Source organism: Aythya ferina (genome assembly GCF_964211825.1).
Source record: "Aythya ferina genome assembly, chromosome: 11".
Classification (NCBI taxonomy): Eukaryota; Metazoa; Chordata; class Aves; order Anseriformes; family Anatidae; genus Aythya; species Aythya ferina.
In genome coordinates this window covers 16,920,309-16,948,004 of record NC_140307.1, presented here as the reverse complement: position 1 = coordinate 16,948,004, position 27,696 = coordinate 16,920,309, and the positions used below count along the sequence as shown (strand labels likewise).

Here is a 27,696-nt window from a genome sequence, read left to right as displayed (position 1 = left end):
TGCTTACTATGCAGTAATCCTTTAAATATTTCACATTGTTTCAGGTATTTTCAGAGAAAAGATCAACTAAACTAAAACAGGTGGGTTTTTTTGTTTTTGTTTTACAAAGCATTTGATTACTGCAAATAAATATATTCTTCTACTAGGGAGAATGTTTTTATTGAGTTTTCTATTTTCTAAATTTCTTGCTAACAAACCGCAAGAGGAACTGTTAGGTAAGCATTTATTGCACATGGCCTTTCATCACTTCATCACCATAGTCTATGCCCCTCTCAAAGCAAATAAAAACAAAAACATTTAAATAAAATTTAAAAATAATAATAATAAAAAAAAGCAACAAACAAACATTCCTTACTGCCACAAATGTAGAAAAAAAATGCAAAAACACTTTAAAGGTCCATTAGAGAGAAGTATTTTATTTTACATGGCTATCATTTGTGATAAAGCTAAATACAAAGGAGGCAGATGAAATTGGTGCCAGTGTAAGATGCTGCAAAGAAGCTACAGTAAGAGCCCAGACACGCAGTTCAGAGCAAGGCTCAAATCAGACAGTGGTGGAATGAAGGCAAATGCATGACTGAAGAAACTGATTTGACAATCACACCCAAAATCAAAGGTAGAAACAGAAACAGAACTCAGACCTCCAGTTGCAGTGATCTCCTAACTACTCTCAATGAAAATATGACAAATTTTAAAGTAGGCAGAGCTCAGCTTTTGACAGGGCCAGCCTACATCCTCTGCAAGTTATATTTAACATCCTTTTCAGAAACTTCCTATCCATTATCTACACTCCTTTATGGCTTCTACTCCCTATATTCCCCCAGAGCACCTGAAAGAAAGGTCAAAATTTGCATAAGAAAAAGAATGCCTTCATCCACAAGAAACACAGTGGGTTTTTCTGATTAGTCAGAAGGACAAGAGACTTCCACGAATAAATTCTACTGGAATAATGCACAAGGTCGGTAGTTCTGAACTGAGTGAGAACTGCAATCTTCAAAGCAAATCAGTTAAAGATTTCAGTTCTAAAATTCAAACTTTTAGTGTATGGTCAGGAAAAGCTTGACACATTCTGTAACGAGGTTGCATTACAAGTGACATCTGTACGTATGTACTCAAGAACAATGAAGTTGGTTTTTAAGTTTACTTCTGCACTTGGGTCTCCCAGAAACACTGGCGTAAACCTGTTGTTTCAAACACATGGCAAAACTGGCAGGAGTACTTAAGCCAGCCTGAGGTAAGCCTCTAGCTTCAAATCAGTGTGTGTCGATTTAATTTTGTAAACGTTATTGCTCTCAGTAGCCTTTATTTCTTTTTTTTTTTTTTTGTCAGCCATGCCAGACTAATATTAGGCCTTCTGAACTACAAAAACAGGCTTCTCCAATTTCAGCTTGCTTCAGGTATTCTTGCTTAGCACTAAAGCCAAAAAGAACAAGTGCTCTTCAAATAAAGCAAAACTTCTCAAGGACACATGAACATCTACAAATCGCTGATTGATGACTGTTTAATTCAGGTTTCTAAGTAAAGACCTTGCTGGTAAAGCCCATGCTTTCATGGTTATGATATTATTGGTAGCCAAGCAGTTAGTTTAAGGCAAAATCAGGAATCTATCCAAGTTGCACAACAGTAGCTCAAAGTGCAAACATGCCCACTTTCTTTTACTGGCAATACCCAAAACCTGTTTAACTGAGGGGAAAAATGAAAGCTATAGTAGCTCCCTACTTTAGGAGTGGAAAAAAAAGGTTTGCTATCTAATTCCTCATTTGGAATACCTCTCACAGCTCCTCTCCCACTGCAGTGAACAGTAACTCTCAATGAATGAAGCTGGAGGGTACCAAAGCAGATTTCTTTTATGGTTACTGCCCCTTGTGAGTTGTACTTTTAAGAAAGGCTATCATGGCCAGCTGTGGATTGTCCAGTCAGGAGTGAAAGCATTTTAGCCATGTGATCAGCTGCATTTCAGCTCTTGTCCCATATTCCTGTCTTCCTCCCCAAGTGAAAGTCTGCAGGACAGCCCAAGCCTGGGACAGCTTTGGGGAGATATGTAGGGATAAGCCTCAGCAGGAAAGATAACACAAATAGCGTCAATAATAGGACACCCATTCTGATGGGGAAACTAGAGGGTGCCAGAATTCAAAGACTGATGTCTGAAATTCCCCATGAGGAACTTCAGATCAGAGGTGTAACTGACAGTACCTCCATACAAACGGAAGAGTATGTGGACATGTATGTGGTTCACTAGTCTGCAGCTGTCATTCCTAGCAGAGGTTCCTGTAGCATCACAGCAGCGTGTTTTCTCTCAATCTGCTTGCCCAGCTACAGAACTGGACAGAGCAGCTTAATAAAAGGTTAGTGTTTCCCTGTCAGAAAAGCTGTTCAAAAGGTATTTCCCGTATTATCCCACTGTCAAGCTGTTTCTGGAATGCATAATACAAATCTTAGACTGAATTGCAGCACAGGTACTAAACCAAGCAATTACACTGCCTCGTTAAAAAAAAAAAAAAAAAAAAAAAATCCAATAAAATATTCTGTCACAATGACACACAAATGATGCTCTAAGCAGAAACAAATAATGAGAACTTTCTCTTTTTACTAACACCAAGAAATACTATGCCTAGGATACATGGACATTATTATTTTGTCTTTGGACATGATTTTTATTTATCCTCCTATTATCCAAATACATATAACACAAAAGCAAGAGTCTACCAAGTTAATATTTCCTGCAATCTGTTACAAACATATTAAATCAGATTTAAAATGTTTTGTTGCATTACTTACCTCAAAGAAACTATTAAACTGTCTACCATGATCCTTTAATGCAAAGTGTCTTGCAGGGAAAAATACTCTTCACTGTAGTAAAGCACAATGCAGGTCAAACAAACCCTAAAGAAAGAAAGAAAAAAACATGTAACACTGCTTATTCAGTATTTTTCGGGATGTCTAAAAAATTGGATACAGACCGGCGTTAGTCATTTCTACCTGAATTCAGGGACTTTACGACAATTCAAACTGTAAAACCAACAAATAGACTGGACACACCTCATTTGGGGTGACAAGACTTAAACAGTGCCAAAGTGCTTGGCTGAAAAAATGTGGAATGCCAAATCTTGATCTGATTCCCATGGGTGCAGAACTGATGTTTAATGTACTTGCCTTCCTATCTCACATCCCTGGTAAGTCGACTGTATGATGTTGAGCCTTTATTGCCACTATAATAGGGATTTTATTTATTTAATTGTGAGTAGCTTTAAAGATTTCTATGAATAGAAAACACAGAAGTGAAGAATTTCTGTTGTATAGCAGTTTATTAACACACACTGCATTTTAAGAACAAAGCAAGGATCATTCTCTTCTGAGTCTTCAAGCAATCTGCAGAAGAAACAGGGAAGAGCAGAGATGTTTCCTCTCACCGGACAGTGATCCCAGCCACATGCCTGGCCCATAGTCACGCATGGTAGCTGGGGTTAAACAGCATTCAGAACCCAAGTTCTACAGATCCTTATTTCTTTCTCAGTATTATCGTTGCTTCAGGATCATTGCAAAGGCAGAGTAGCCCTACCAGCCCTTGAAAGAGTTACTACCTCGATGCACTCTCATTTGTTTAGGAACTTTCTCAACTGTTCAGACACCTGGGAGTTCTTATTTTGGTAAAGCTTCAAGTGTACATTTGACGCCTAAAATGTTGCACTTGAATTAGACAGGAAAGCAGGAAAGATCTCTGTAGTATGGAGATCCAATATAAACTGGGGGGAGATGGGTTTGAGGGAGGGAATGGAAAGAGGAAATAAAACACTGTTAGGACTAAAGCATATCCATAAATTTAAGAACTTTGTCAACCACTGTCTGTATCTTGCCATTTACAAGCGGTTACATGTTGAAATGCTGTGGAGTGCACAGAAACAAGAGAACATTGCTGTTCACAGATAAAAAGCTCTCAATTTCTGTCAGGCAGCCAGGTAATTAATACCTGCCTACAGAGGGAAAAGACATCGAGAACTTAAAAAACCACACGGTTAGATAAACTACTGATCCTGTGCTAGAAAATGGGGATTGTTTAGAGGCAACTGGGCAAGCTGAATAAAAAAAAACAAACAACAACATAATAATTAAAAAAAATATATAATAATAATAATAAATGTGGGTTTAAGAACTCGCAAAATATTCCTAACAACTTGAAAAGACAATTCCTGTTATGGCCTCAGTTCACTTGTTTGCTTTTAAACAGAAGGCATTAACAATTGGGCACTTGGAGAAGCACCACGACAGAAGTCCCCCATCGACAGCTTAGCTGTGCAGAGGAAAGCTCCAGGACCCGGCTAAACTCCATCTTTTCTTTCTGCAGTTCCATGCTTGTCAGTAGATCTACGAGGCTTCCTCACATTTATTCGCCAGTTTCACTGCTTAATGTCATGCTTTCTTTGTTGCTGGGTAGTTCTTTGGTGTTGTTGTTTTTTTGTTTGTTTTTTAAGGAGATGTGGAGCACTTCAGAAAACAGATTTTGTCTGTACTAAAGCTACACATGTAAATATTAAGTCCACACATACAGCACTAACACAAAGAATGAAGACATATCCCCTCAGAAACCATTTCTAACAGACATTCTGAATTATGAAGGAAACAAAAGTCTCACTCCCTGCAACCTGCCTGACTGAAAATGGAGAACATGCTGGTAAGATGCATTGTCACCAAGGCTTCAAGTTCTCAGCATTGTGTGGTGCTTTTTTGTTTCTTTGTTTTTTTCCCCTCAGATGTACTCTCTTGTACTGTTTTTTCATTCTTTGAGAATCTTTTTATCCCCCATCCTTGTGTGGAGGGACACAACCCCAACAGCACATTGTTAGATGATACAAGCAGAAGAACTGTGCACCCTCCTAGCCCACGCTGCAAATTACAGCTCTTTGAAAAGCAGAAAATGTATTGTTAGCAAACTAGCTTTGCTAAGAGGCTGGAAAACAAACAAACAAACAACAACAACAACAAAAAACACACAAAACCAAACCTTCAGCATCTCTGGAAATTATTCTCAAAAAGAATGCCTAAAGTCTTGGCATAGTTTTACCATTTTTTTTCAGTTCATCTGTATCTTTACTGTCCTTGGCAGCTTGCATTACAAACTCAAATTCCAACAGCATTTCAATGCATTTTTCAAAGCACTTCTGACTGCAACTCATATGTGCATTTCTTTTGAAATAGCAATTTTTACACTGTGTGCTGCAAATGGTAAGCACCTAAGCAACTTAACAGCTTGCTTTCAAAATGACTAAAGTGCATAAGTGTTTAGAGCATACTGAAAGCAATGTCATTTTGACACGGGTGGTTTTGACATGAAAATGTGCAAACATGGCGATTACGTTCCCTCCCAAAGATCCAGGGCAAAACGAATACCTGAAATGGCTAGACAGTTAACACTAGGATTGAATTTTGGCATGACAACTTTCAAAAGCCTGGTGAGGTGTAAAATGTGTTAGGTGATCCAATAAGTCAAGCTACCTTTCCACAAGAGGCTTAAAAGTACTATAGACCTACCTGGCAAAAAGACTTTCTAGTACCCATATTTATAGCAGAATAGACCACATCCCCTCAACTGGAACAAACCACATTCCTGTACTGGAACAGAGTTAGCAAGACTTTCCCCGCTGCATTAAAATATTTGACATTTCAACCATCTTCCCCATTTCACCCCACAGTGGGACAAAACTAAATCTGTGAAACTCAGAAGGGGAAAAAAGCCCAGCACCAGACAGGATGGGACAGGATTAACACCTCCTCTCCAGAGCACCCATGGCCTGACAATCCGAAGGGAGACGTGTCCCACTGCATGTAATAAAACTTGCATCAGGTCACGGAAAATGAGATTGGCTAAATAGATCCCGATTCACGTTTCCTCCCTCCCTTTTTGCACTGCAGGTGAGCGATTCCAACTGCTACCAGGCTCATCAGTTATACTGTCAAGTGGTGAACTAATCATAACAGTCTTTCCTTTTGATATTTACTGAGATTAACACTCTCAACACTACCCACAGAGTGTCTTTAATCACCTCAGCCTCACCTACAGCCAGACACTGCCACCCCTTGCCAGCAGGTCTCAGACAGGAGCCTAAGTGAAATTACAAAATGAAAACACTGATTTGTAATGGAGATTTCAAAAAAGAGGGAGAGATGGAGAATGGGAGTAACTTACAAAACAACAAACAAACAAAAAAGGAATCTATTAGGCTCATAGGCAAGCTCAGAAGTTTGCTGAGACAGACACAACTAGATGTCTCAAAGCATTACACGATGCAATATACAGAATTATCAGGTCAGACACCTGTGACACTGTCAGAAAGTTAAGTAAAGAGGAAAGTCTACTGGGAAGTCAACAGTAAGACTTCCTCCTTGCCTAATTAACCAAAACCCACTTCTTCCAATGAGGTGGCTTGCAAGAAGCTAACAAATCAGTTACCTTAACCTCTTAAATACTGCAGGACTACTCACACGCAATTTTTCCAGTGACCGTAGCCTTCGTGTATTGTAGGTGGATGGTACTCCACTTGCATGAATTGCAACGTGATGTTAGCATCAACCTATACTTCTCAAGCCCTGCCAGGTGTATGCACCCACATTCATCTGGGCACTGACTACAACAGAGAATTCCCAGTAATAGCAGATGGACACACACGTACTGAACGCCCGGAGACCAACCATTCTAACCCAGCAGTGACGTGCGGTACTTCATGTGCAAACACACACAAACTCAGCGCAGTTCAGAACTGCTCTGTCTGTGTAGCCTATTTTATCTTGTTGACTTAAATATATGGCAAGCCAAGTTAAATTTCCTTCAATGTTTATCTTCCTGGTTAGATTATATATCTTGCCAGCTACTGACAGCAGGAACTTGAAGTAGCTATGGAACTGCAGCATCATTCCAAAGTTGTATCTGCTGATGTGCAAAGCTCTGTTTTTATATTATTTAGGAAATAGTGTTAACAAATACTATTTAGAACTACTTAAATCAAAAAAGTATATGTACCTTTTAAGATTGCCTTTGAATCTGTTCCCTTGCACAACAGTAAAGCGTGGTGTATTTATCAGTTTAGTTACTCACATCTAATAAATGATGTTAAATGAAGATCCTTTGGCTTGCATCCCAAAGTCTCTGCATTCACAAGACCTGGATAAAGCACCTCACAGTGTACCAAATTTACCTAGCTCCAGAATTTGTGTGTATACCCAACTGCTTGTACCGTAACTGATGACACCTACCAGCAGAGTTTTAATCTCTTGAAATATTCATTAATTACATTAAAAGATACAGTTGTCTCTGAAAGCTGCATGACAGACAGAGTCAGCGTTAGACCTGAGGGAAGGTTCTGATGCTCAAATGGAGCGTACATTTTTGTTAAATCAGAAACTGCAAGTTACTCCGCCTAACCCTGAAGGTACCTCTCTGTTTTAGTTTAAAAACTTTAAAGTTCTCCTTCTGGGTGTGTCCAGAACTACTGCAGTCCAAGAAAGCTCTGTGCCTGTCTCCAATCTATTCTTGATCAAGATCCAGACATTTTCGTTCCTTTACCTAAAATCTCTCACACACACACACAAAAAACCACAGTCCAGTAAACATGCTGCATAAACAGAGACACGACCAAGCCTCGTAAATTCACAGGAGCAACTGCCAATGGCCTTGAAGCGTGGGACAGGCCCTGCACTGGCACAGGGGCACAGCCTGCCAGGAGCCGGGGTGAATGTGCCAGCTGCTCGTCGTGCTGCGGCAATGGGGGAGATGCATGAGAGTCCTCGAGACAACAACCCCAAATAAAACACTAACCATGAGGTTGAGGGCAGTCCTGGAGTAGTCTGAAATTTCAGTCCCATTTCTAGAGCCCCCATTTTTTATTTTTTATTTTTAATTCCCGTGAATCTCAACTCTTCAAAAAACAATTTCAGCCGTGTCAGTAGAATTCAGCAGAAAACCACGTAACCTGATTATGTGGCAACCAGAAACATTCAGTTCTTTAAACACTAGTAGACAACCTCAAAGTTGGGGAAATCCAACAGTGACCATATTCCCAATGTCTTTACTGTATCTAGCCCAAAATACCCATGCACAGCATGCATATTGTTGCTTGTAAAATACTGTTGTGCTGGAGGACAACAATTCAACCATTTTTGCTTCAGTCTTTTTAAATTATATATGATTTAATTAAAGATCTAATGGGTTGTGACATTGATCTTGAAAGTAAAGGGAGAAACAATAATAACAGGCACTCACTTTATACATTGTGAGATAGTCATAATATGTATGGCAAGTAGGACCGGTTTCTTCAATATTTCCTTAGATTTCTTTTCTTAATATTTGTTACCATTGGTTATGTAGAATTAATGTAGTATTGGTTGAACACATATTATTAAGTAAATAATATAAAAGTAAAAATAAAATATCGAACCTGAGGCCAAAAAAAAAAAACAAAATCAGATGTCAGAAAATTTGAATTCTTCTTCAATTCCTTGAAATAATCCAGAAAAATGCCGCCTGTTGTTCAAGACTGAGGCTGAACCAAGATTGCCATTTTAACTGCCTCCTTCACCTTTTGAAAACACTAGCTAATTTTCACAAACATTGTATTTTAGGTCCTCATGTGTGGTTTCTAGGCAAAAAAACAAATATGTAAAAGGTAAAATGAATCACAGAAATGAGATCATAAATCTCTCTAAATTGGCAGGGAGATTCTTGGGATGTAACTCTGTGTGGAAACTCTTGCAAACCTATCTCAAAGTTCATTTCACGTTGACAGGCTGTGTAATTTTGGCCAAATCCCTGGCATTTATTTTTTATTTTTTTTTAACTGTGCTTAGTAACTACAGTTTTTTAGAAGAATGATCTCTTACGATGACAATTAATTTTGTTCTCCTTTAACATAACTTCTTTTCTACAACCTGAATATTCCAAAGCAAAGACGTAGAAGGGAATGCATATATCAGAGGAAGGGAGAGGGATCCAGATTATATGTTAAAGACCATTTTCATAAAAAGTCTTCCCTAACTTCTCCATAAACCTGATCAACATTCATCTGACTCCTGGTAATGAACGAAAGAAATAGAAGAAGCAATGGTTAACTGCCTAAAAAGCCAGCTGGTTACCTGGCACCTCTCTAAGCACCAACTCGAAATACAGGTGAATCCTGTGGCATGACAAGCAATAGAAATGGGCTTGTGGGAACTTCAGTATGAGGCAATAACTGTGATCCTGCCTGCAAAATGAGCAGCGAGAGCACCAACTGATTTTTAACAAGATGCTATTCTAAATACTTTTCTACCAAGTACAGGTAGCTGAAGTGGTGCCTTAGATGCACAGTTCATGCACTGTGTCCAGACCCTGTCCTTGCTTCGGGGACTCCAGTATAATTCCTGCTGTGACTGGGAGTTAAAATGCTCTAGCCAGTCATATTTAATTTAGAGAAGTACCATAAGCTCAATTTCAGTCTCCAAGTTTATTTATTTAGTAAAAGTCAGAACAATATTGATATTTCAAAGTACAGGAGTACATTTTGAAGCAATTAGCAATATTAGTCTCCACTCATTTCTTCACTGATAACTAACTCAAAGAAAATGAGATTTTCGTGAAGTCATGAAAGGAGAATAAGAAAGTTGTTTTCAGAACACGAGGTGTCTGAAATCAAAGGAAGTCTTCCAACTCTCCACCTAGCTTAGTTTGAGTTTCTTCAAAAACACAGGCTTGCAACAGTGTTCAACTGCAGTTTACATGAAGAGGTAATGACGGCTCTCAGAGGCCCTTACACCTTTTGGATGAAAACCGAAGACCCACCAGCCTCGCTCAGAGTTATAATACATACTGCTTGAAAAACTCATAGGAAGCAAATCTTTCTGTATAGCTAATGGAAGGCACACGTACGATGTATTTCAGCTGTATAAGCAGCTATTTCTAAGGAACACAGCTGGGAGACATCTCTCTCATAAAGCAAAAACCATGTATATGCTATGATTATTGTGCAGGTAGAAGATAGCTGCCTTTTATAACGAGGAAACACTGTTTTCTAGCCAACTGTTTAAGAAGGACTTCTGTCTGGCAGAACACAAGTCATATTTTCAATTTTTAAGCAACTGACCATGAGAATTAAGCTTTCAAACTGTTCAATACACGTCGCAAACACACGCCCAAACATCAGCATCCCTTACATTGAAAAAAAGGGAACAAATTTAGAAGACTGTACTTCAGGGAATAATTTTTTGGTGGCCTGAGCATCAGGCACCGTTCAGCAGCATACAGCGGTAAAGATCAAGCGTCCCTCCTTGTGACGACACCCTGTGAGACCTTTCATTGACTAGGATATAGAAGTGTGCATCATTAACCTACCCCAATTAACTTTCTGCATGACTCCAATAAAAATGAAAAGCCTGAAGTGAAAGCACCCGTTCTCTGATTAGGGCTGCTCAGTACTAACAGGACGACAGGAAGAGCCAGCAGTGCTCTAACACACACAAGCACTTTCAGCAGTCAACACCCTGAACTTCAGAGCCGTGATTTTCAAAGGAAGAAATTCAATAGCAGCTGAACGCTCAAATCTACCACTGTCCCCACAAAAAAAATATAAAAAATATTTTGTGTGCCTGTCTGTCAAGACAGTAGCTGAACACATGCAATGTCAAAACACTAACTTTCACAGTGTTCCTCCTCCTCCTCTTCTGCTGCTTTGGAGACTCCACAGGTGTTTGGGGCACCAGGCATTGCACACAACAGGGGGAAGAGTACGTGACAGAGACCTGAAACCTTTGCTTGCTTATTCAGAAAAAAATCTTTTCTTTGGAGTACCAGTGGAGGAAACATCACCGTGCAGAAGTAATGCCTCCAAATAACAATGCTTTTAGGAATACTTATACTTTGCTCCAAAGCAGACGAGTGATAAAGCTGGATCTGTAGAGGGACACGCCAGTCATCACACCAAACCCCTTTTCAAGCTCACTAGGCAACCCCGAGTGGAATCCTTGCTAGTCCCTGGAAGGGATCGCTACAGATCACCCGAGTGACCACAATGAGCAGAGCCTTGTGAAGGCTGACTAAATATTTCTCTTCTGCGTAGTTATTCAAGACCCTTATTGCCAGAGATGCTTAATTTTCTGCCATAAAACCTCATGCAGCAGAACAGAAACTGACTGGAACACGCATCTGTAAGCATAACACAGGCATCCGCTGAAATTACCATTGAGATCCTTGGGGCTCACTTCCACATTTCGGTTACAACTCCAAGAGCTTCTGTAGCATTACTCTCTGTGTACGGAGCTATAAAATGGGATAGAAGTCATCCCGGGAGATTTCAGAGATTTCCCTGCCTCGCATGTAACGCTGTGGTGTGGGTTAGGCATTCTAAAGAAAGGCTGGATTTCCCTCCAGAGTCGAGCAGGACTTCACACAACTCCTTTACTACAGAAGAACAAATTAAAAATATATATATGTTTGGTTTTGTTTTTTTTCAGTATGGGTAAAAGTAACATAATTCAGCCAGTCTACTTGCAGACAAAGAAAATCTGGATATCAAGGCTACAGCCAAACGAGTATCTCGCTCCAACGCATTCCAGCTGCAAGGGCAAAGGCAAAGGCGCTGGTATTCTGACAAGTACACCGCTGTGACTCGGTGCAGCGCTGCACTGCAGAGCACTGGCTTCCTGTACTCCCTCTGATGGAGATTAATGTGGGCGCACATCCCAAAATAACTCATCAAATCCTTTTCTACACAAGTTTTCAAGGACAAGTGTTTTAACATACATTTCAATACTGCCATAACTGAAGGGAAAAACAACACTGGCTATCTACTGACGTACATTTTGTACTAACCCACGTCCAAAAAAGTGACGAGGGCTTTTGTAATAAACACTGAACACGAAGAATGTCTTTTTCCTTTTGGTCCTCTCCTGCAGTCAACAAACCTGACTGCTTTATGTTGGCCAAAAAATGAGATTCCTTTTTTCCTTCATGCAATTCCCACCTGAATCGAGCACCCCTTGAAGTGACCGGCACTGCTCAGGCAGCAGTACTGCCGCAGCCCAGCTGCCATGGAAGAAGCAGGCAATGCCTTTTAGCCACGGCACTGCCTGGGGGGTGCACAGACACAGGAGTACCATCTTCTCAGGAGCTCAAAGAGTCAGAGAGTGTCTTATAACATTTGGGAGAATCTAGAGACTGAATAGGTGCAGTACATGAGAGCAACTAGCAACTAGATTTCAACTAGGTACTGGCCAGATGCAAGCTTTGCAGGCACCTACACGGGTATATGTTTTAGGGAGCACTGAAAAACAAGTGACACATGTCCAGAGCAAATAGTGCTGTGATACTACAGAATTCAGAGAAATTCTGCACATTCCTTTGCTGAATAAAACACAGGTCAACTGCTCAGGTCCGTTCTGAAGGAGATTCCATATGCCTAGTAGCAAGGCTTGTGTGCCAAGATTTCTAAGAGTCAATACATATAATGATTGCTAGATCATGGAGAGAAACACAGCTCAACATCTTGCATAGGACACTTCAGAGACTGTGCTCTTGAAACATCTTAAATAACATTTTATAATTATTTCATCTCAAGTTAATTTGCTATTATACAACACTACAAGAATGACGAGATTCTAACCTCACATTAAAACCCTCTCAGATCTAAAGCTCCCCACATACAGGTATGGAAATGCAACAGTGGAAATCAAAGATTTATTGCTTTCCTCTATGTTCCTACATAATGACGAATAACAGGTCTAAAGAGAGGTCTTAAGAGACCACTGTGAAACGTGGTATTTGTTTCAGCATTTTGAATCAATATCTGAGAATTTAAGGCCAATGAAATTGTAACCTATCAATGGATCTCTGAAAGTCAACTACAGTAATGGCAGTAAGAAGTCTTGTAAGTCTTCTGCAAATATTAAATTCTGCATGTAAATAAACAATACAGGTGTAACTCAGAGAAACCACTGAAGAACTGTCCCACGGACTTCTATTTAGCTTTCGCCCACAATAAAATCAAGATGAGGGCCACAGCATAAAACCACCAGACATCATTAACTTTATCTGAAACAAAGTCAGAGGATAATGTCTTAGAAGAAGGCCACTGTTGCAAAAACAAGGTAGGCAACCAAGAAAGTAGCATCAAATTGCAATTATGCTTTTACCATTTAAAGAGGCACATTTGCAGAGGTGCAGCTCTTCTTTACGTGAAGATGTTAGTGGAGATGAAAAGGAAAACACCCAGTAGCCAAACTTTAACAAGAATTAGGGATGACAAACAGCAATATCATTGTATCTTTAAGAAAATGAAATGAAGACATGACACAACTAATAACAGAAGCTATGTAAAATCCCTATGTTCAGAAACACAGAAAAAATTATGTTCTCAATTATATCCCTTGAGACTGAATTCACTGAATGTAATTCTCCTCAAGCACGTTTGGTGCAGGCTTCTAGAAAATTCCTAATGCTTGTACCAATCATACCTCCACGTGGTGAATCCTCCTGCCTCCTGCATTTGAGAAGTGAATTGCAAGATCCTTTGAGGGTGGGGAGAGGGACCTGTTTATTCTTGCCCTGTCCATCTGAAAGGGATTTTAGACATCCTACAAATCTCGTCTTGCTGCTATGCCTCGTGCTCTGGTGGTCCACACGACAGTTAGTATTTCAGTCCATTTAATGTAACCTGCATGAACTGTTACACTCCTACAGGAGGTATCAGGCCGTGACAGACAACCCCAATACAATCATACATTCAAATAATCTCAGGTTATCAATCACTGCGCAGCAAAGTTGAAATATCTTACTAGCTGCAGATCAAAAAGCTGCCTATTACTAAAGAAATAGTTAAGCAGATGCCATGCAGTGGTCTGTGAAGAATGAGTTTGGGGTTGACAGATAAAAGATACTAACCTCACAAAATCAGCAACAACCACTGTCACCCTTGCTAACAGCATTAACTCATAAAAATAGTGAGTCAGGAAAACGGTATTCCTCTGACTTGCAGCCATCCTTTCCACGTCAGGTTGCAGTCTTGACTTTTTCCCAGCCTATCAATAAACCTGCTACTATTTTTCAAGAGGGGTTTGTTTGACGGTAGGTCTAAGACCGAACTGCATAATCTGACTATGAAAGAAATAAACTGACTTTGCTATTTCCAAAATCATTCGCTGGATCTGAAGCATGAGTACCCACTCTCACATCTGCAAAAGAAATACGGGTTGAAGAGAAAAATCAATAAGAAGCATGGACTTACAAAGAGAGGCTGATGGAAATCTCTCTTTTAACAAACCAGCTGCATGGTTCAGTCAGAGCACAGTAGAAGCGTTACCGTAACCTGCCTCCCCACTTGGCAGCCATACACAACTTCATTTAGGTGAAGCAACCCCACTCTGAAACACAGCAGTTTGAGCAGAATTGCTACACTTAGTTTTAAGGGACCCTACAATGCTCAACTCAAGAGCACACCTCGACTGGGAGGATACCAAGAGGGGAAAAGCACAAGGACCACTACAGTAGTTACCCACTGACAGCATACGCAGCCCTCTGGCAGTCTGTAAAGCCAGTGATGATTTCACACTGAAGTATTTCTTTATGCCTACATACAACGAGTGTTTTAATGCATAAGCACCTTTGCTCACTATCTCCATTGATCAGGTGTAGCTTAAAACCAACACTTACTATCTGTAGTTTCAGACTCAGTAGTGATGTAAGTCACAACAAAATCCACTCTTTTACCTCTCTTTTCTGACCACAATAAATGCAGTTTCTGAAACTCATCTACAACACAGAAGCCTCTGCCATCACCATACCATGCTTCAGGAACTTTTGTAACCCTCTTAGCCCAGGCAAACCTATTCAAGTGGCTGGGACTTTGCCTAAGTAAAGTAGGAATGAAGGATTCTGAACAGAGCCTTCATTGTGTCAGGTAAAAAGAAATCAAAGGTCATCTCTTGGCAGTAGGGCCTGAACTTATTTGTGCTGCAGGGCAGGTTAGTAGAGTGCACTGACCTTCATCTGACATCACTTGAAGCTTCAGGAAAAATATCCAAGTGCCTACAAAACTGAAAAACGGGGATGCAAAATGTGAGAGACAGATTTCTTGGCTTTTCTTGAAAACAAGCACAGCCAATTGCAAACTGCTGGGAAAGAAAACAGAGTAACTCCTTCAAGAGCGTGGACTTCAGATGCTGCTTTAAATATTGCCTATGCAGAGAGTTTAACAGGCAGAGCATGAAAGATCAGCGAGGATTTAAAAAAAAAAAAAAAAAAAAAAAAGTGCCTGAGTTTTATATTATTTTTTAAGTCAGCAGTTAGCATTCACTGCTGTTTAGCATATTGCTTGAAGTCAGAAAAAGTCAGGTTTTATACAGTGACCTGAGATCGTCTAATGGAGTCGCCGCTGCTGGAGATAGAGAGAAAACTTGCTGAAAGGAATGCAACCCAAGTGCAATCTCTCTCCAGGCGGTACTTGACACAGGGGTTCCTGGTTAAGCGTAAAATCTGCATGGTCTGAGTAAATGGGAATTCTGAAAAGGCCTTGTAACCTAACTTCAGAAAAAAGGCAAATCAAAAAGCAGAAACACACCAACCAACCCCACCTTTCTCAACCTGCAATTGCCAGCAAGAGACATTTGGAAACTGTTTCCCCCCCTCTTCCATTTCAAAGCAACAGAGACAAATCACAATTTAATCACAAGCAGCATGGTTCAAAAGAAGTCAGCTCATTTTCTGGCCAATTCTAACAGTATTAAAGCAGCAAAGATATTTCAGACCTTTCATCATTCAAAAACTACACAGTTTTGTTGTTTTGTTGTTATTGTTGTTGTTACAATTTATTATTAATAATTATAAGTATTAATAATAATTAAGTTTCAAACACGCTTACATGTTACACATTCACTCCGGTGTAATGACTTTGGCCAGCAACAAATACAAGAAACTTTACGATGACAATTACAGCAGCATTGGCAGTGCCTAAGTAATAAATCTGAGCTTGAGTATGAAAATTTTTAAACATTCTTCCGAGAAGCGACCAAAGTACTTCAAACTTCTTAATGCCAATGTGAGTAAAAGCCTGAACTGTAAGTAGGAGGGAAAAAAAAAAAAAAAAGAAGAAAAAGAAAAAAGAAAGTCTTCAAGTCTTCTGCTGTGCAATATTGTGTTAATTTGTACAAATGATATCTGAAGTACAAGAATATAGGAAATTACATTTTTAATGTCTGTTTTTCACGCCAAAAATCAAAACAGACATCCAGCCTTAACCCCTGCGTTTCAACACGTGAACAGTATTTTCTGGGCTGTCAAAGCTGAACAATACCAGCAGTTAATGGTTAACACACTATTCTTTCAAATCCTCATTCTTCTGCTGTTCTAGTTAAGCGTTTAAATTCCACACACCAGTCCTGAAGATCTGCAAGGTGATGTGCCCGCTGTTCCACATTCACTTCCCTAGTGGATGTAGCTTCACGGAACTACAGGAACATGGGACAGAGCCTTCACTGCTGCCAGATTAAGTTACTGCAGCCACTCCATGTAACTTATCATCCTTTTGGTCCAGCTTGTGTCCTGGGATGTCATTTTGTTGTAATTAAGCAGGGTGGGCTTGGACAGGCTCTTGCTTCCATTTGCCAATCTGATAAGCAAAATCATTTCTTCTTTTTACTTTCGTAGAAACTACATTAACCAAACAAAACCCAAGCATAACATACAACCAACTACTAGAAGCATGACCTTACCAAACCAGGACTAGAGTAATCACCTTTACCACAGGAAGAAAAACTCAGGACATCTGTAAACTTTCCAAGTCAACATTTACTCACAGACTGCGGTCAACAGTTTTGCTGAATTTGCCATCTAGAGAGAGAGTTTTCCTTCCACGCACTTCTCGCCAGCTAATCCAAACGCAGTCACAGGGGAATCTGCCTGATTCAGGATTTCAGATTGCAGTCATACCGTACTTGAGAATCTAAGTGACGTCTTGCTCCTGGGGGAGCAGTATTCTTCCATGCTCACACAGATCCAAGTGCTGATCCAGCAGGGCCTGGCACAACAGATGTTTTTTCATGAGGATGTGGCTTTCATGAAGAAGAGCTTTTAAAAAGAGCTTCTTTATCTGGCCTCTTCCCAAAACAAGAACAGAGATACCACGGTTCAGCATGGACATCATGACCCACAGAGAAAGTAACTGGCAGGAAACCACTTCACTTCTGCGCAGGGCTCCAGGCAGCATCCTCCAGGCTCACAGCACCCTTACTTCCAGCCAGTCTTCTGCTCCCGTATCTCATACCAGGCCATGCAGTCAAAAACGACAGCAAGGTCCAAGCAAGCAAGGTCCAAGGTGTCAGCACACCCAGCAGCAGCCCTTCCAGCTATACTGTCACAGACAAATTTGGCAAGATGCTGCTCATGGCCAGGTTTCTCTGTTCAACATCATCTCTGTGCAGCAGAGGTCAATACAACCCCTCGGAGACGCAATAGGAAAGTTCAGAAGTTGAAAGTCCCGTCACCACAACAGCCATGCCTTTGAATTTAACACAAAGGGAATATTCTTTCCTTATTTACTGCAGTATTTTAAGAAGTCTGGGTTTAGTAAAAAAGCACTAATTAAGTAATCAAAGTGAAATGAACAAAATGCAGTAAAAAACATAGCTTTCTGAAGAACTGTATTGCTCTCTACACTTAATCACAGACATATAAAATGCAAGACACAGCAGTCTTACAAGAAAGTCTTACAAGGGAAACAGGATCACAGAATTAGTGAATAAGCCTTTTGCTGCTCCTCTGTAAAGGACTGAACTTCTACCAAGTCCTGTTTAAATATGATTATTTTGTATCCAGAGAGTCCCCTGAAGGCCCCAGTTCGGGGAACTGACTGTATGACAAGCACTACTCCCATTAAAAGAACAAGTTACTAGCTCTTGTGCTGGCAAAGAAAAGACTGCAAATGTAAACTCTGGAGAGCTCAGAAAACATGAAGTCAGATATATTCATTTTAGAGCATCAGGATTTGTAAACCAATCTCATGATTCTGGGGCAAACCTACCTCTACTTTCCCAAACGCTACATGAGGCAGTACTGCCCACCAACAGGCTGCCAGCTTCTGGGACCCAGCTACCCGTTACCACCTCACCAGCAAAATGAATTTCCAGAGCTCTGAAGCCATTTCTTCCTCCAAATCAGATGAAGCCATTGGATGGATCTGTGCTGATAAAGCCTTTCTCCCTGCTCCTTTTATAAATAAGTTGTACCTTGTCAATTTGTTTCAGTTTTCCTCAAAATTCACAATTATTATGTTGCAGGACATTTGCTGTTCCTGGTGAAACAAACTATCATTTTGATTTCTGTTTCACAGACGGTTCTGCTGAAGTGATGATACGGAAAAACATTTGAGGGAAGAAGGGCTCCACACGTTAGCCAGGGCTAACCTCCAAGACTGCAGTCATACTGACACTTGAAAATATCCACGCTTCACAATGATCGATTCATGCAAGTTGGGAACAGGAGCTGAAGCCCAAGAAGACAGTTGCATTCGTGCATTCTGCCAATTCATTTCTTACCAGCTACAGAGGTAATCAGAGAATAAGAGTTTATCACAGTTCAGACACAGCACTACACCCACTGGAGAAACAGAGGGCTGCTTGCTTGCAGGACCCAGAGATGGGGACTTAGCTCCTTACATGTGAATGCAAGTGTATCAACAGATGGGCCTTAAAGATGTACTGAAATGATCCTTTAAAGTGCCACTGCAATTTCAAAACATTCTTTCCAATGGCAAGAGCACACCACATGGGAATGCCTTGATCCAAAAGCCATCGAAAATACTGATAACCTTTTCCTTGACTTTATTGGCCCTTGGATCAGAGCTTTAAAGAAAACAGATAGCGGCTCTTATAATTACTGAGAAAAGAATCCACAGAACCAATGGAAAAAAGTCCCTTTTTAAACCAATTTTTCCATATAAGGAGTATGGAATCTTCCTGTGAAGGGAAATTCCAAAACCAGGACCAAAATAAATACTGAAGTGGGATGCCAAGAAGTAGCAGTACAGGACTGATGTGAAATAGCCCATGAGCAAGTCCTTGAGCTGCAATTTGAAGAAACATAGCAATAAACCTAGGAGGCACATGCTACATCATTTGTTTTTGTTCCTATCCAATAGATGTTTTTATTCCAGTGCTTTTTTGCTTTTTTTCTTTTTTTCCCTGTTGTTTGTGTGTTTTTTTCTGTGGTTGTTTTGCTTTGTTTTTAAAAAGCTTAAAGCAATCTGCATGAGAATTTTACCTTCAGGAAATCTAACAGTTGGCCAGTACCCTGTGATCAGCTTACCTTGTTCAGAGAGAGAGGAAAAGGAGAAAGATGCCGGTAAGACTTGATCAGCAGCCCAGCAGGTCACAGAAACCCACCTTCTGGCGATTCGCAAACACATCACCCGATCAACAGGAAAAGCTACTTCTCCTGCACAAGGATCAGATCCAGCTCCTATTAGACCTGGAATATTTCTAGTGCAAGCACAGTCCCTGCCAAGCAGCCCCGCATCTGCCCTTTGGTACTGCCATTTGGAAGAACGCAGCGGATGTCAGGAGATGGTGTTGACAAGCGCTGATTGCTTAACAGCAACCAAAGCTCTGAACACTGACCCAACTCTGGGAATGCCCTAACCCTGCAGGGAGAAGCTGCACAAATGAGATGTGTGACATGACACTCACAAGTCCGCAAGAGAAAACTGGGTGGGACAGCACATTCCACTAGGAGACAACCGAGTTGTTTTAAATTACAGGATTTATATCTGCTATTGCCAACTAACACAAAGAACACAACAACACAATCAGGCAACTCTGAAGCATGCAGTTTCAGCTACAGTCCCTTTATACAGGCTAAGACATGAGGCCAAATTCAGCGCCCATCAAACCGCTCTGCTAAGCGATTTTTTGTCTTTGTTATTTACATCTGCTTACCACCTCCCTAACTAATCTTCTAAATTAAAGACATGCATTCTCCCTAAAAATGTAATGCACGTAAACTGAATTTTCTAGTGCAACGTACTATTCTGAATGCAACAGGAGTTACTTAAATGCAAAGCACACAATAACCAACTCCTACGTAACCTCATACAGGTTAGCAATGCACGATCATGTCCTCTGGTCACGTATTTAAACCACAGAAATTCATAACCAAATTAACTTTCTTATTAACCTGTCTCATCCTCCAAACTGCATTATCACCACATTACACTGATTTCTAAGCTGAAATGAAGCGATGAGTGAATTGTGTATGCGCCTGGTTAAGAGAACAAGATTCTTCACTGAGTATGTTCTCCAGCTAGGTAAGGGAGAGGAGAGCACAGCACTGTGATCGTGTGAAGCGTTTCACAACTAAGCGTTACAAAATTCTTTGCCTATCTACGGAGACAGAAGTGACACCGTCAGGTCCAGGACACTGACTACACCAAAGCTGGTCTGATTCAATAAGTCTTCTCCTCTTACTTTTTTCCTACTTGGAAAAAAACTAAAGCCTTCTACAATTGAAGCCTGTTACCATAATACAGCACTACAGGGGACAAAGTTAATATTTTTATGCATGGTTGACTTTCAAGTTTTCTGAATTTTTAAGTGCTTAACCATCAAGCCTTAATGTTCTCTAAGGGAATAACTCCGAGTCCATAGGAGTCTCTACATGGACTGCACTTAACTTTAGATCATAAACCAATTCAAAAAAAAAAAAAAAACTAACACCAACTGTCTGGCTGAAGTTTCCTCACGTCTGTTTTCAACAACTGTCTCTGTCAATGCTCTGTCAATATATCACACATCTGATACAACATCACAGACTGCCACGCTGAAAACCTGTTTTTCTGCTGTTCTTGCACAGAATCACAACTCTCAGGCCAACCTAAGTCTTCCAGATGATTTAGTTCATTTTTGTTTAGTTTTCAGGCCTAGTTTAATGCAGGTTTGCCTAGCACAGTTATTCATGTTATTCTACAGCAAGAGCAAAGGTTTTAAACTGCAGTCATAAAACTCATCATTACATACCAGCAACCTAATTAATTTTCTGCAATTAAATCTGCTGGAGCTCTGAAAGAACCTGTTGTATGGAGTGTGAAAGGAAAAAAAATCCTGCACCATGCAACACCTCTTAGTCCAAGTGCTTCCAAGAGTCAGAGTCATGAAACAGAAGTAACACCCTGGGTCCCAATGGAACTGTTCCAGGTTAGAGTGACCAGGGATTAGCCCTGCTCCAAAACAAAACCTGACAAGCTCTCTTTGGGACAGGGTTAGGACAAATAACCTAAGCTTCTTTCCTACACTCACTTCAAAGGCCTCTCTATATATAACTCAAAACAGCTGATCTCCTACTTCTAGCATTACTAAATATTCTCATTTTCTAGCACTTTTCTCCTCAAAAGGCACTCTCTCTTCCTAGCCTACCTAGATCTGCTGTCCCACCAGAATCCTTGGGAGAGAAGTGATGGAAGAGAAACCAAGAATCACAACCGCCTAATGAGCTTGAGCAATACCAAGCTTCATTTTAAATCCCTGATAATATTGAATGGGTGGAAATTGCATCAACCAGTAGATTACTTCCAGTCGTTTGCCAGAAAGAAGTCCGATTTGGCAAGCTGCAGCTGGATAGACTGGGTTGTTAGAGTGCGTTGGCAGCTCCACAAACAGCACTGAACTCAGATAAGTTTTGGGCCATTTTCAGGTCTTGGTCCTCTTACCACAGAACAGGAAAGGATGACAGAAGAAACAAGCAGAGCATATTGACAGAGCATTAAGCACCCTATTAGGAGACTGTTTCATCCACGGCATTAGACCCTTGTATTAAGCTACTAACGAGTTACTTACATAGTAGTTTCTGATTAAAAATAAATAAATCACACTGATTCATCAACTGATGGCCACACAGTGAGTTGCAAATATTTCTACTGCTTGTGTTGGCTCTTCACATAATTGATGCGCCTACTCAGATTTGTCACGTCTGCTAGCAGAAGTCAGCGTGCTGCTGCATAACCCGCGCGGCGCTGGGGTCTCCAGGATCACTTAGTGCTGCTGATCCCTTGATCAAAAGGAAAAACAAATGAAAGAATGAAAACAGACAGAAAAAGGTGCTGTCGCTGGTAGGAGATACGGAAAAACTCCCGCACAAGAAGTGACTAAACAGCTAAGAATGCTTTATTTTGAGACTAAGGTGGAGGAATAAGAACGTAGTCCTGAAGAGGGCACAAAGACAGCAGCAGAGAAGGAGCAGAGTTTGTTTTATGAGTGCACAGCACGAGGCAGCAGATTTGGGATAAGCCCATCAGTTTTCCCCACACCTTAACCTGCGGCGCGCTGCTGCCAGCTGCCCTGCACAGAGCCGAGGGGGCAGAAAGGAGAGGAATTAACGGGAAGCCCACCGCGGGCTGCTGCGCACAGGGGCGCGGACACTGACAGATGAAGACCCCAAAGCCATACGATATTCCCCGAGCTCCGTGCCCCCCCCAGCCCCTTCCTGGCGGCGTGAATTGGGGGCAGAGCCCGACAAGGCGCCCCACGCTGGGACACACGGGCAGGGCTGGCCCACGGCAGGAAACCCCCGCGGCGCGCGGTCCCGGCGGGGAAGGGGCTTGCTCTCCTCTCTCCTCTCTCCCCCGGCGCTGCCTCGGGGAGCAGCGACCCCGAGCGCGGCCGCCCCACCTGGCCGGGGCTCGCCCCCCCGGGCCTCGCCTCTCCCCTCCTCACCTCAGGGCGCCGGCGTCCCCCGGCGGCGCAGGTCCCGCGGTGCCGCCGCGGGGCGGAGGAGGCGCAGGGCGCTGCGGGAGGCTGGCACCGCCGCGGCCTCCGGCGCATGGGAGGCGGCGCCCGCTCCGCCGGGAACCTGCCTCGGGTCCCGCGGCCGCGCTCCGGCGTTCCCGGGGCTGAGGGACAGCCCCCGGCCGCCGCGCCGCGCCTCTCTGCCCTGGCTCCCGGCTGCCTCCGGCGCCAACGCCCGCTCCCGGCCGCCACCTGGCGGCTGAGCCGCCCGCGGGGCGCGCCCCGAGCCCAGCCCAGCCGAGCCGAGGCGCGGTGCGGAGTGGAGCGGAGCGGAGGGGCCTGGCCGCGCCCCGGGAGCCGCCCGGGGCCTGAGGCAGCGCGGCCGCGGCGCCGACGTGCGGGGGGGCGGGCCCGGCATGGCGGGGTTGGCCCCGGGGCTGAGACCCGAACCGCTGGATACCGCCGAGAGCGGGGATGAGGAGCGGTTGTGGTCACGTTTCAGTCAGCACCTGAAGGGAAAGGTGGTTGTGCCGCTCTGGTGCTGCTTCGTGTTAAGCATACCAAACCTGAAATCCCTCGGGGTACGTTTATTGAACACCGCAGTAAAGCATCCAGCACGAGCTCTGACCTTAGACCCAGACAGGCATCGGCCACGGTTCACTGCAACATTCAGTTTTATGCTTTTTTACGACAAAATCTATTATTCTTGTGCTGGAATGGACCCAGCCAGGTGAACCCATTTGCTTTTAAAACACATTGAAATAGGTTGCTTTTCCTTGGCAACATTTTGGGCTCACTTACCACTTGAACCTAGGCAAACCACTAAAGACAAAGTGCTGACTGTGCTATTCATTGCAAATACATAAATAAATAGATTTTAAAAAATCAATTTCCAAGCCCACGTATAGCAACAGGCACTCAGCAAAAGATCAGCTGTGGAAAATGCACTTTCCCATGCATGTTCACCAGGCACTTGCTGCAGCACAGCACTCCCAAGCAGTTTCAGATGCCCCGTGGGCACCGCAGCAGATCTTGGCTGTAGAAAGACAGCTGTAGACAGCTGTATGTTAAAGGTTTGCAGGGCTTGCTCACAGGCAAAGAAAGGCTGTATTATAATGCTACGAAAAGGCTGGTTATGCTACCTCCGAGAGACAGAGGTCTCACCTCTAGTAGGTAAATGGGTCTGGAAACCACAGGCCTAGAGAGAATTCTTCTAGTCCCTCCTGAGCAATGCTGCAGCTTGGTAACAGGTAACCTGTACCTGCGCTTCAAAGCTAGGCTGGAGCCTGCCTGGCAGTACTAGACTGCAGGAAGCAAATGCTGCACTGCTCTGGCCATGATATAATGCAGTACATAAATTATTGACTAACTACTGAGCCAGGTAGCATGTGAGCAAGAGTGGCTCTGGCAGCTTACAGTACTTTAGTTCTAATCTCTGCTACGGATTAGATGTTCCACTTCATCTGCTCCACCAATTACACAACTACTGTTTGTTACAGGGAGAGACACAACTGTGGTCAGATGGACTAGAGGCAAGGGTTTCTTTTCAGGAGCGAAGACCTAAGAACTTAGGTATCAATAAATTAACAAGTAAATTAATTCCACACACTGGGATTGCTCTACTTGAGGCAGTTCCTAACTCTTGATACTGGGGAAAGATTATTTGAACTGCACCGGTCTGAAAATTAGCTACCTAGCTGTATCAGCCCTCGGGGAGGAGGACTCGCTTCTCTATGAAGGGAAGCTGAACTGCAATAGCCTGCACACTGGCAGTCCCAGAGGCCTGCTCTGCTGGATGCTAATAGTATCCAGTGGAGTTGGAGTCTGACATTCATAATTTTATTATATTAAAGCACAGGGCACAAGGAGACCTTCTGACAAACCAAGGAACATAGACTCATCACCGTTTTCCCTTCCTCTTGTAGGATGCCTTTATTCTCATTTCCCTAATATCTCTGTTGTTTTCTGTTTGGCTTTCGGAATGATTGTTCCCTCCCAAGAGCTAATGCAGTGTCCTATCTTTCACCCCTCCACCTCCTCCTCCCTTTTTGCCTGATGAACTGCTCAGAAGAGCACACATCGTGTTTTCTCAGCAGTGTAAGAGGAAGTTGTTGTCATGCTGCTGTGGGGGAGAGGAGCAGTTCTTCCCACACCTTATCTGTGCATCAGAGCAGCTGATGCTAAATTTGTTCTTAACAATTGCAGAGCTAGGAGTCTCATTAGACTGCAATGTTATCTGAAGTCTTTCATAGTTTACATAACAAATGCGGCTGTGTACAAAAAATTAATGTGAACACACACACATTCAGGCTATGTCTCCTATTTTCTTCCAGATGGACCTGAAGGGCATTATGAAATAGCATCATTATTCCTAAAAGAGAGCAAAACATGAATCCTTGGAAGAAAAGAGCATCCACAAGGAGTTTAATTTTTTTTCCCCCTGCAGTAATCCACAAAGGAGATGCTTCTTTAAAGCTTTAATCTATTATCACAAGATGTAGAAAATAATGCATTTGATGAAAATGTAGGAGAAATCCAAATCACCAAGCAAAGAAAGATCTGGGTGAGGACAGGAATGAACTTATTTGATCATTTGTTCAGTATGTGGTGATCAAACCACATCTTGTCTCCCAGTGCATAGGCAAAGATAGCCACCAGCTCCACTTACCCAGCAAGCTGCAAAGGTTTGCGATGCAAGGGATATTGGAGTATTTTTTACTTTCAACGCTGCAAAACTTCCCTGCTCAGGAGACAGTTCTCTGGCCAGCTGCCACTGTAAAAGAATAGGAAAATATTTCAGTTGGTTTAATTACGTAGTGCTACTTTGCAAATTCAGACAGATTACAGCATAAAATGACAAAACTGGCAGGCAGATAATAGGGCAGAGCAAGGGTCTCCATCCTGTAGAACTCAGCTGCCTCTTGCTAGTCAAGAAGAAAAATCTTGCACTAATAACAGGAATGACTGTGCATAAAATTCCCCATTTAGATGAGGAAGGAGAGAACTTGAGAAAGATCAGATTGTAGCAGAGCAGGAAGTAACATTTCCCTTCCTTGCCTCATTTCAGCCACATATTTGTTTCAATACTTCTTTCTGTGAGCCACTGATTGGTGCAGTGAGCTCTTTCTGCTTCATTTCCTTCTCTTTGTGAGAGCAGGTGTCAAACACCGCAGAGTTAGAGATTTGCTACCTGGTATATGGAAGACAACGTCACATTTGCAACAGGTCCAGCACAGGTCAGTGGTGCAGTTAAGGCATGGAAAGTACCTATTACACAAGCTTTAGATTCTGAGACAGAAGGGGGGAGGAAGAGAAGCAACCAGCAACAGGAAAGAAAGAAAACAAACACATACAAAATAATAATAATAATAATACAAAATAAAGAAAACAAACATGTACAAAATAAGAAGAAGAAGAAGAAGAAGAAGAAAATAAATAATAAAATTATTATTATTATTATAAAATACATGGAGACATCACCTACCTGGTGACCTGGAGAAAAACAGTGTAAGTTTACAAAATTCTCTCTCCACCCCTAGATCAGTTTCTCTTTAAGTAGGAGCACTTAAAAGAGTACATGACACCAAAGGAATAGTAACTCAGTTGCATATTAGCTACGACAAACAGCAGTAATTTTGTAATTCACACCCAGAAACTATGTTTAGAAAAGCCTCCATTTTATGTCCCCTATCTGTTCCTTTCCCCAATAACAGGAGGTCCTCCTGCCTGTCAGATCCTTCTCTGAGAACAGAGATGCACAGAAAATGTAAAGCTTTTCAGCTGGTCTGTCACGCTACAGAAACAGGAGAACAGAGCTGAGTTACATTTATTTTACTTCACCTGAGGGGATGAGTTCCAGGAATGGCACTTCCCTGTGAGCTGCAGCTCTGCTGGGCTGCAGTCGGACTGACTCACTCAAGGAAAACTCCATGAGAGCACAGCAGAGCAAGTTCACTTTCTAGCCATACAAAAAAAGGACTTCCTGCTTCCTCCTCGACACCTTTTGGTCATACCAGAGGACTTCTCCATGTTCTGGGTAAGCACCAGCTACACAGACCATATCACTTGCTCTTACTACTGTGCTACGTATAAATAACTCAGCACAGTTTTCTTACGGGAACTTACTCACTAGCTTTTTCTTTTGACAAACACCATCTTTTGTCCCTTCGAGCTAGTCATACAGAGTTTGTGTCAAATAACCTGTCTACACACGTTTCCTGCTTAAGCCTTCCTTTTAGAACACCTTCCTCAGAGCAGGAAACACAAGCAGAAGGATACATGGATTTAGGTGAAGCAATAACACGCGTTTAGAAAACATGAGAATCATTCAACCAAGTGGCCTTTTCTGTTTGTATTCCTTATCTTCATCTAATTGTAAGACTGTAGACCTACAGCACACAGCACATGCTGTTCTACATTTATTTCCCTTTGTTGTTTCTCAGCTGTCCAATTTAAGCTTTCTTTTACTGTATCTGTAACTATAATACATTCTAACATTTACACATGGAGAGAGACTTGGCACAACACTGGGTGCAGTCTGTCTGCTGTCAGAGGAGCACTCTCCAAGTGAGCCTACCCTCTTCAGGAGCTGGGAAAGCTGCATTGCTTTTTTTACAGCTTCGCTTCCTCTGAGAACAGCTGTGCACAGCTCTAGGGCTATTGATAACTGTGAAATAACTGCAGGATTAGGCCGCAGTGTTGGGGCAGCATTAGAAACCTGCTCCTAACTGACTAGAGATCCCACAGTAAGTGGGCGCAGAGGGGGCCCAAGCAACAAAGAAACAGAGCAGCAGGGAAGCAAGAAGCCCCTGGGCTAGGCAGCTGTGCCCACAGGCACTTAATAAAGCCATGGAGAAGAAGTTAGAGCACAGGCCTTGGGCCTTAGAAGTAATCACAGATTTTGGCATCCTTCACAAGCTAGAAGCTGCAGATGTCCGCTCACCACCAATCTTTGCCAAAGACATCTTTGTTTCC

General features: G+C 42.2%; 1 protein-coding gene across 4 annotated transcripts in view; it reads right to left on the bottom strand.

Moving 5' to 3' along the window:
- THSD4 (thrombospondin type 1 domain containing 4) overlaps positions 1–25,410 on the bottom strand; it is a 288,712-nt gene extending 263,302 nt beyond the window's left edge. Inside the window, exons 1-3 of one of the 4 annotated variants that reach the window (XM_084532855.1) lie at positions 22,711–22,959; positions 21,835–22,045; positions 2,779–2,883 (exon numbers count right to left, since the gene is read on the bottom strand). In XM_084532855.1, the coding sequence (XP_084388981.1) occupies positions 2,779–2,807 (29 nt within the window). In that variant the 5' untranslated portion in view covers positions 2,808–2,883; positions 21,835–22,045; positions 22,711–22,959. Of the gene's footprint in view, positions 1–2,778; positions 2,884–19,312; positions 19,332–21,834; positions 22,046–22,710; positions 22,960–25,390 lie in introns of those variants that run through there. The other 3 variants (XM_084532856.1, XM_084532854.1, XM_084532857.1) reach the window with 3 other exon arrangements.
- Between the last annotated feature and the right edge of the window lie 2,286 nt (positions 25,411–27,696).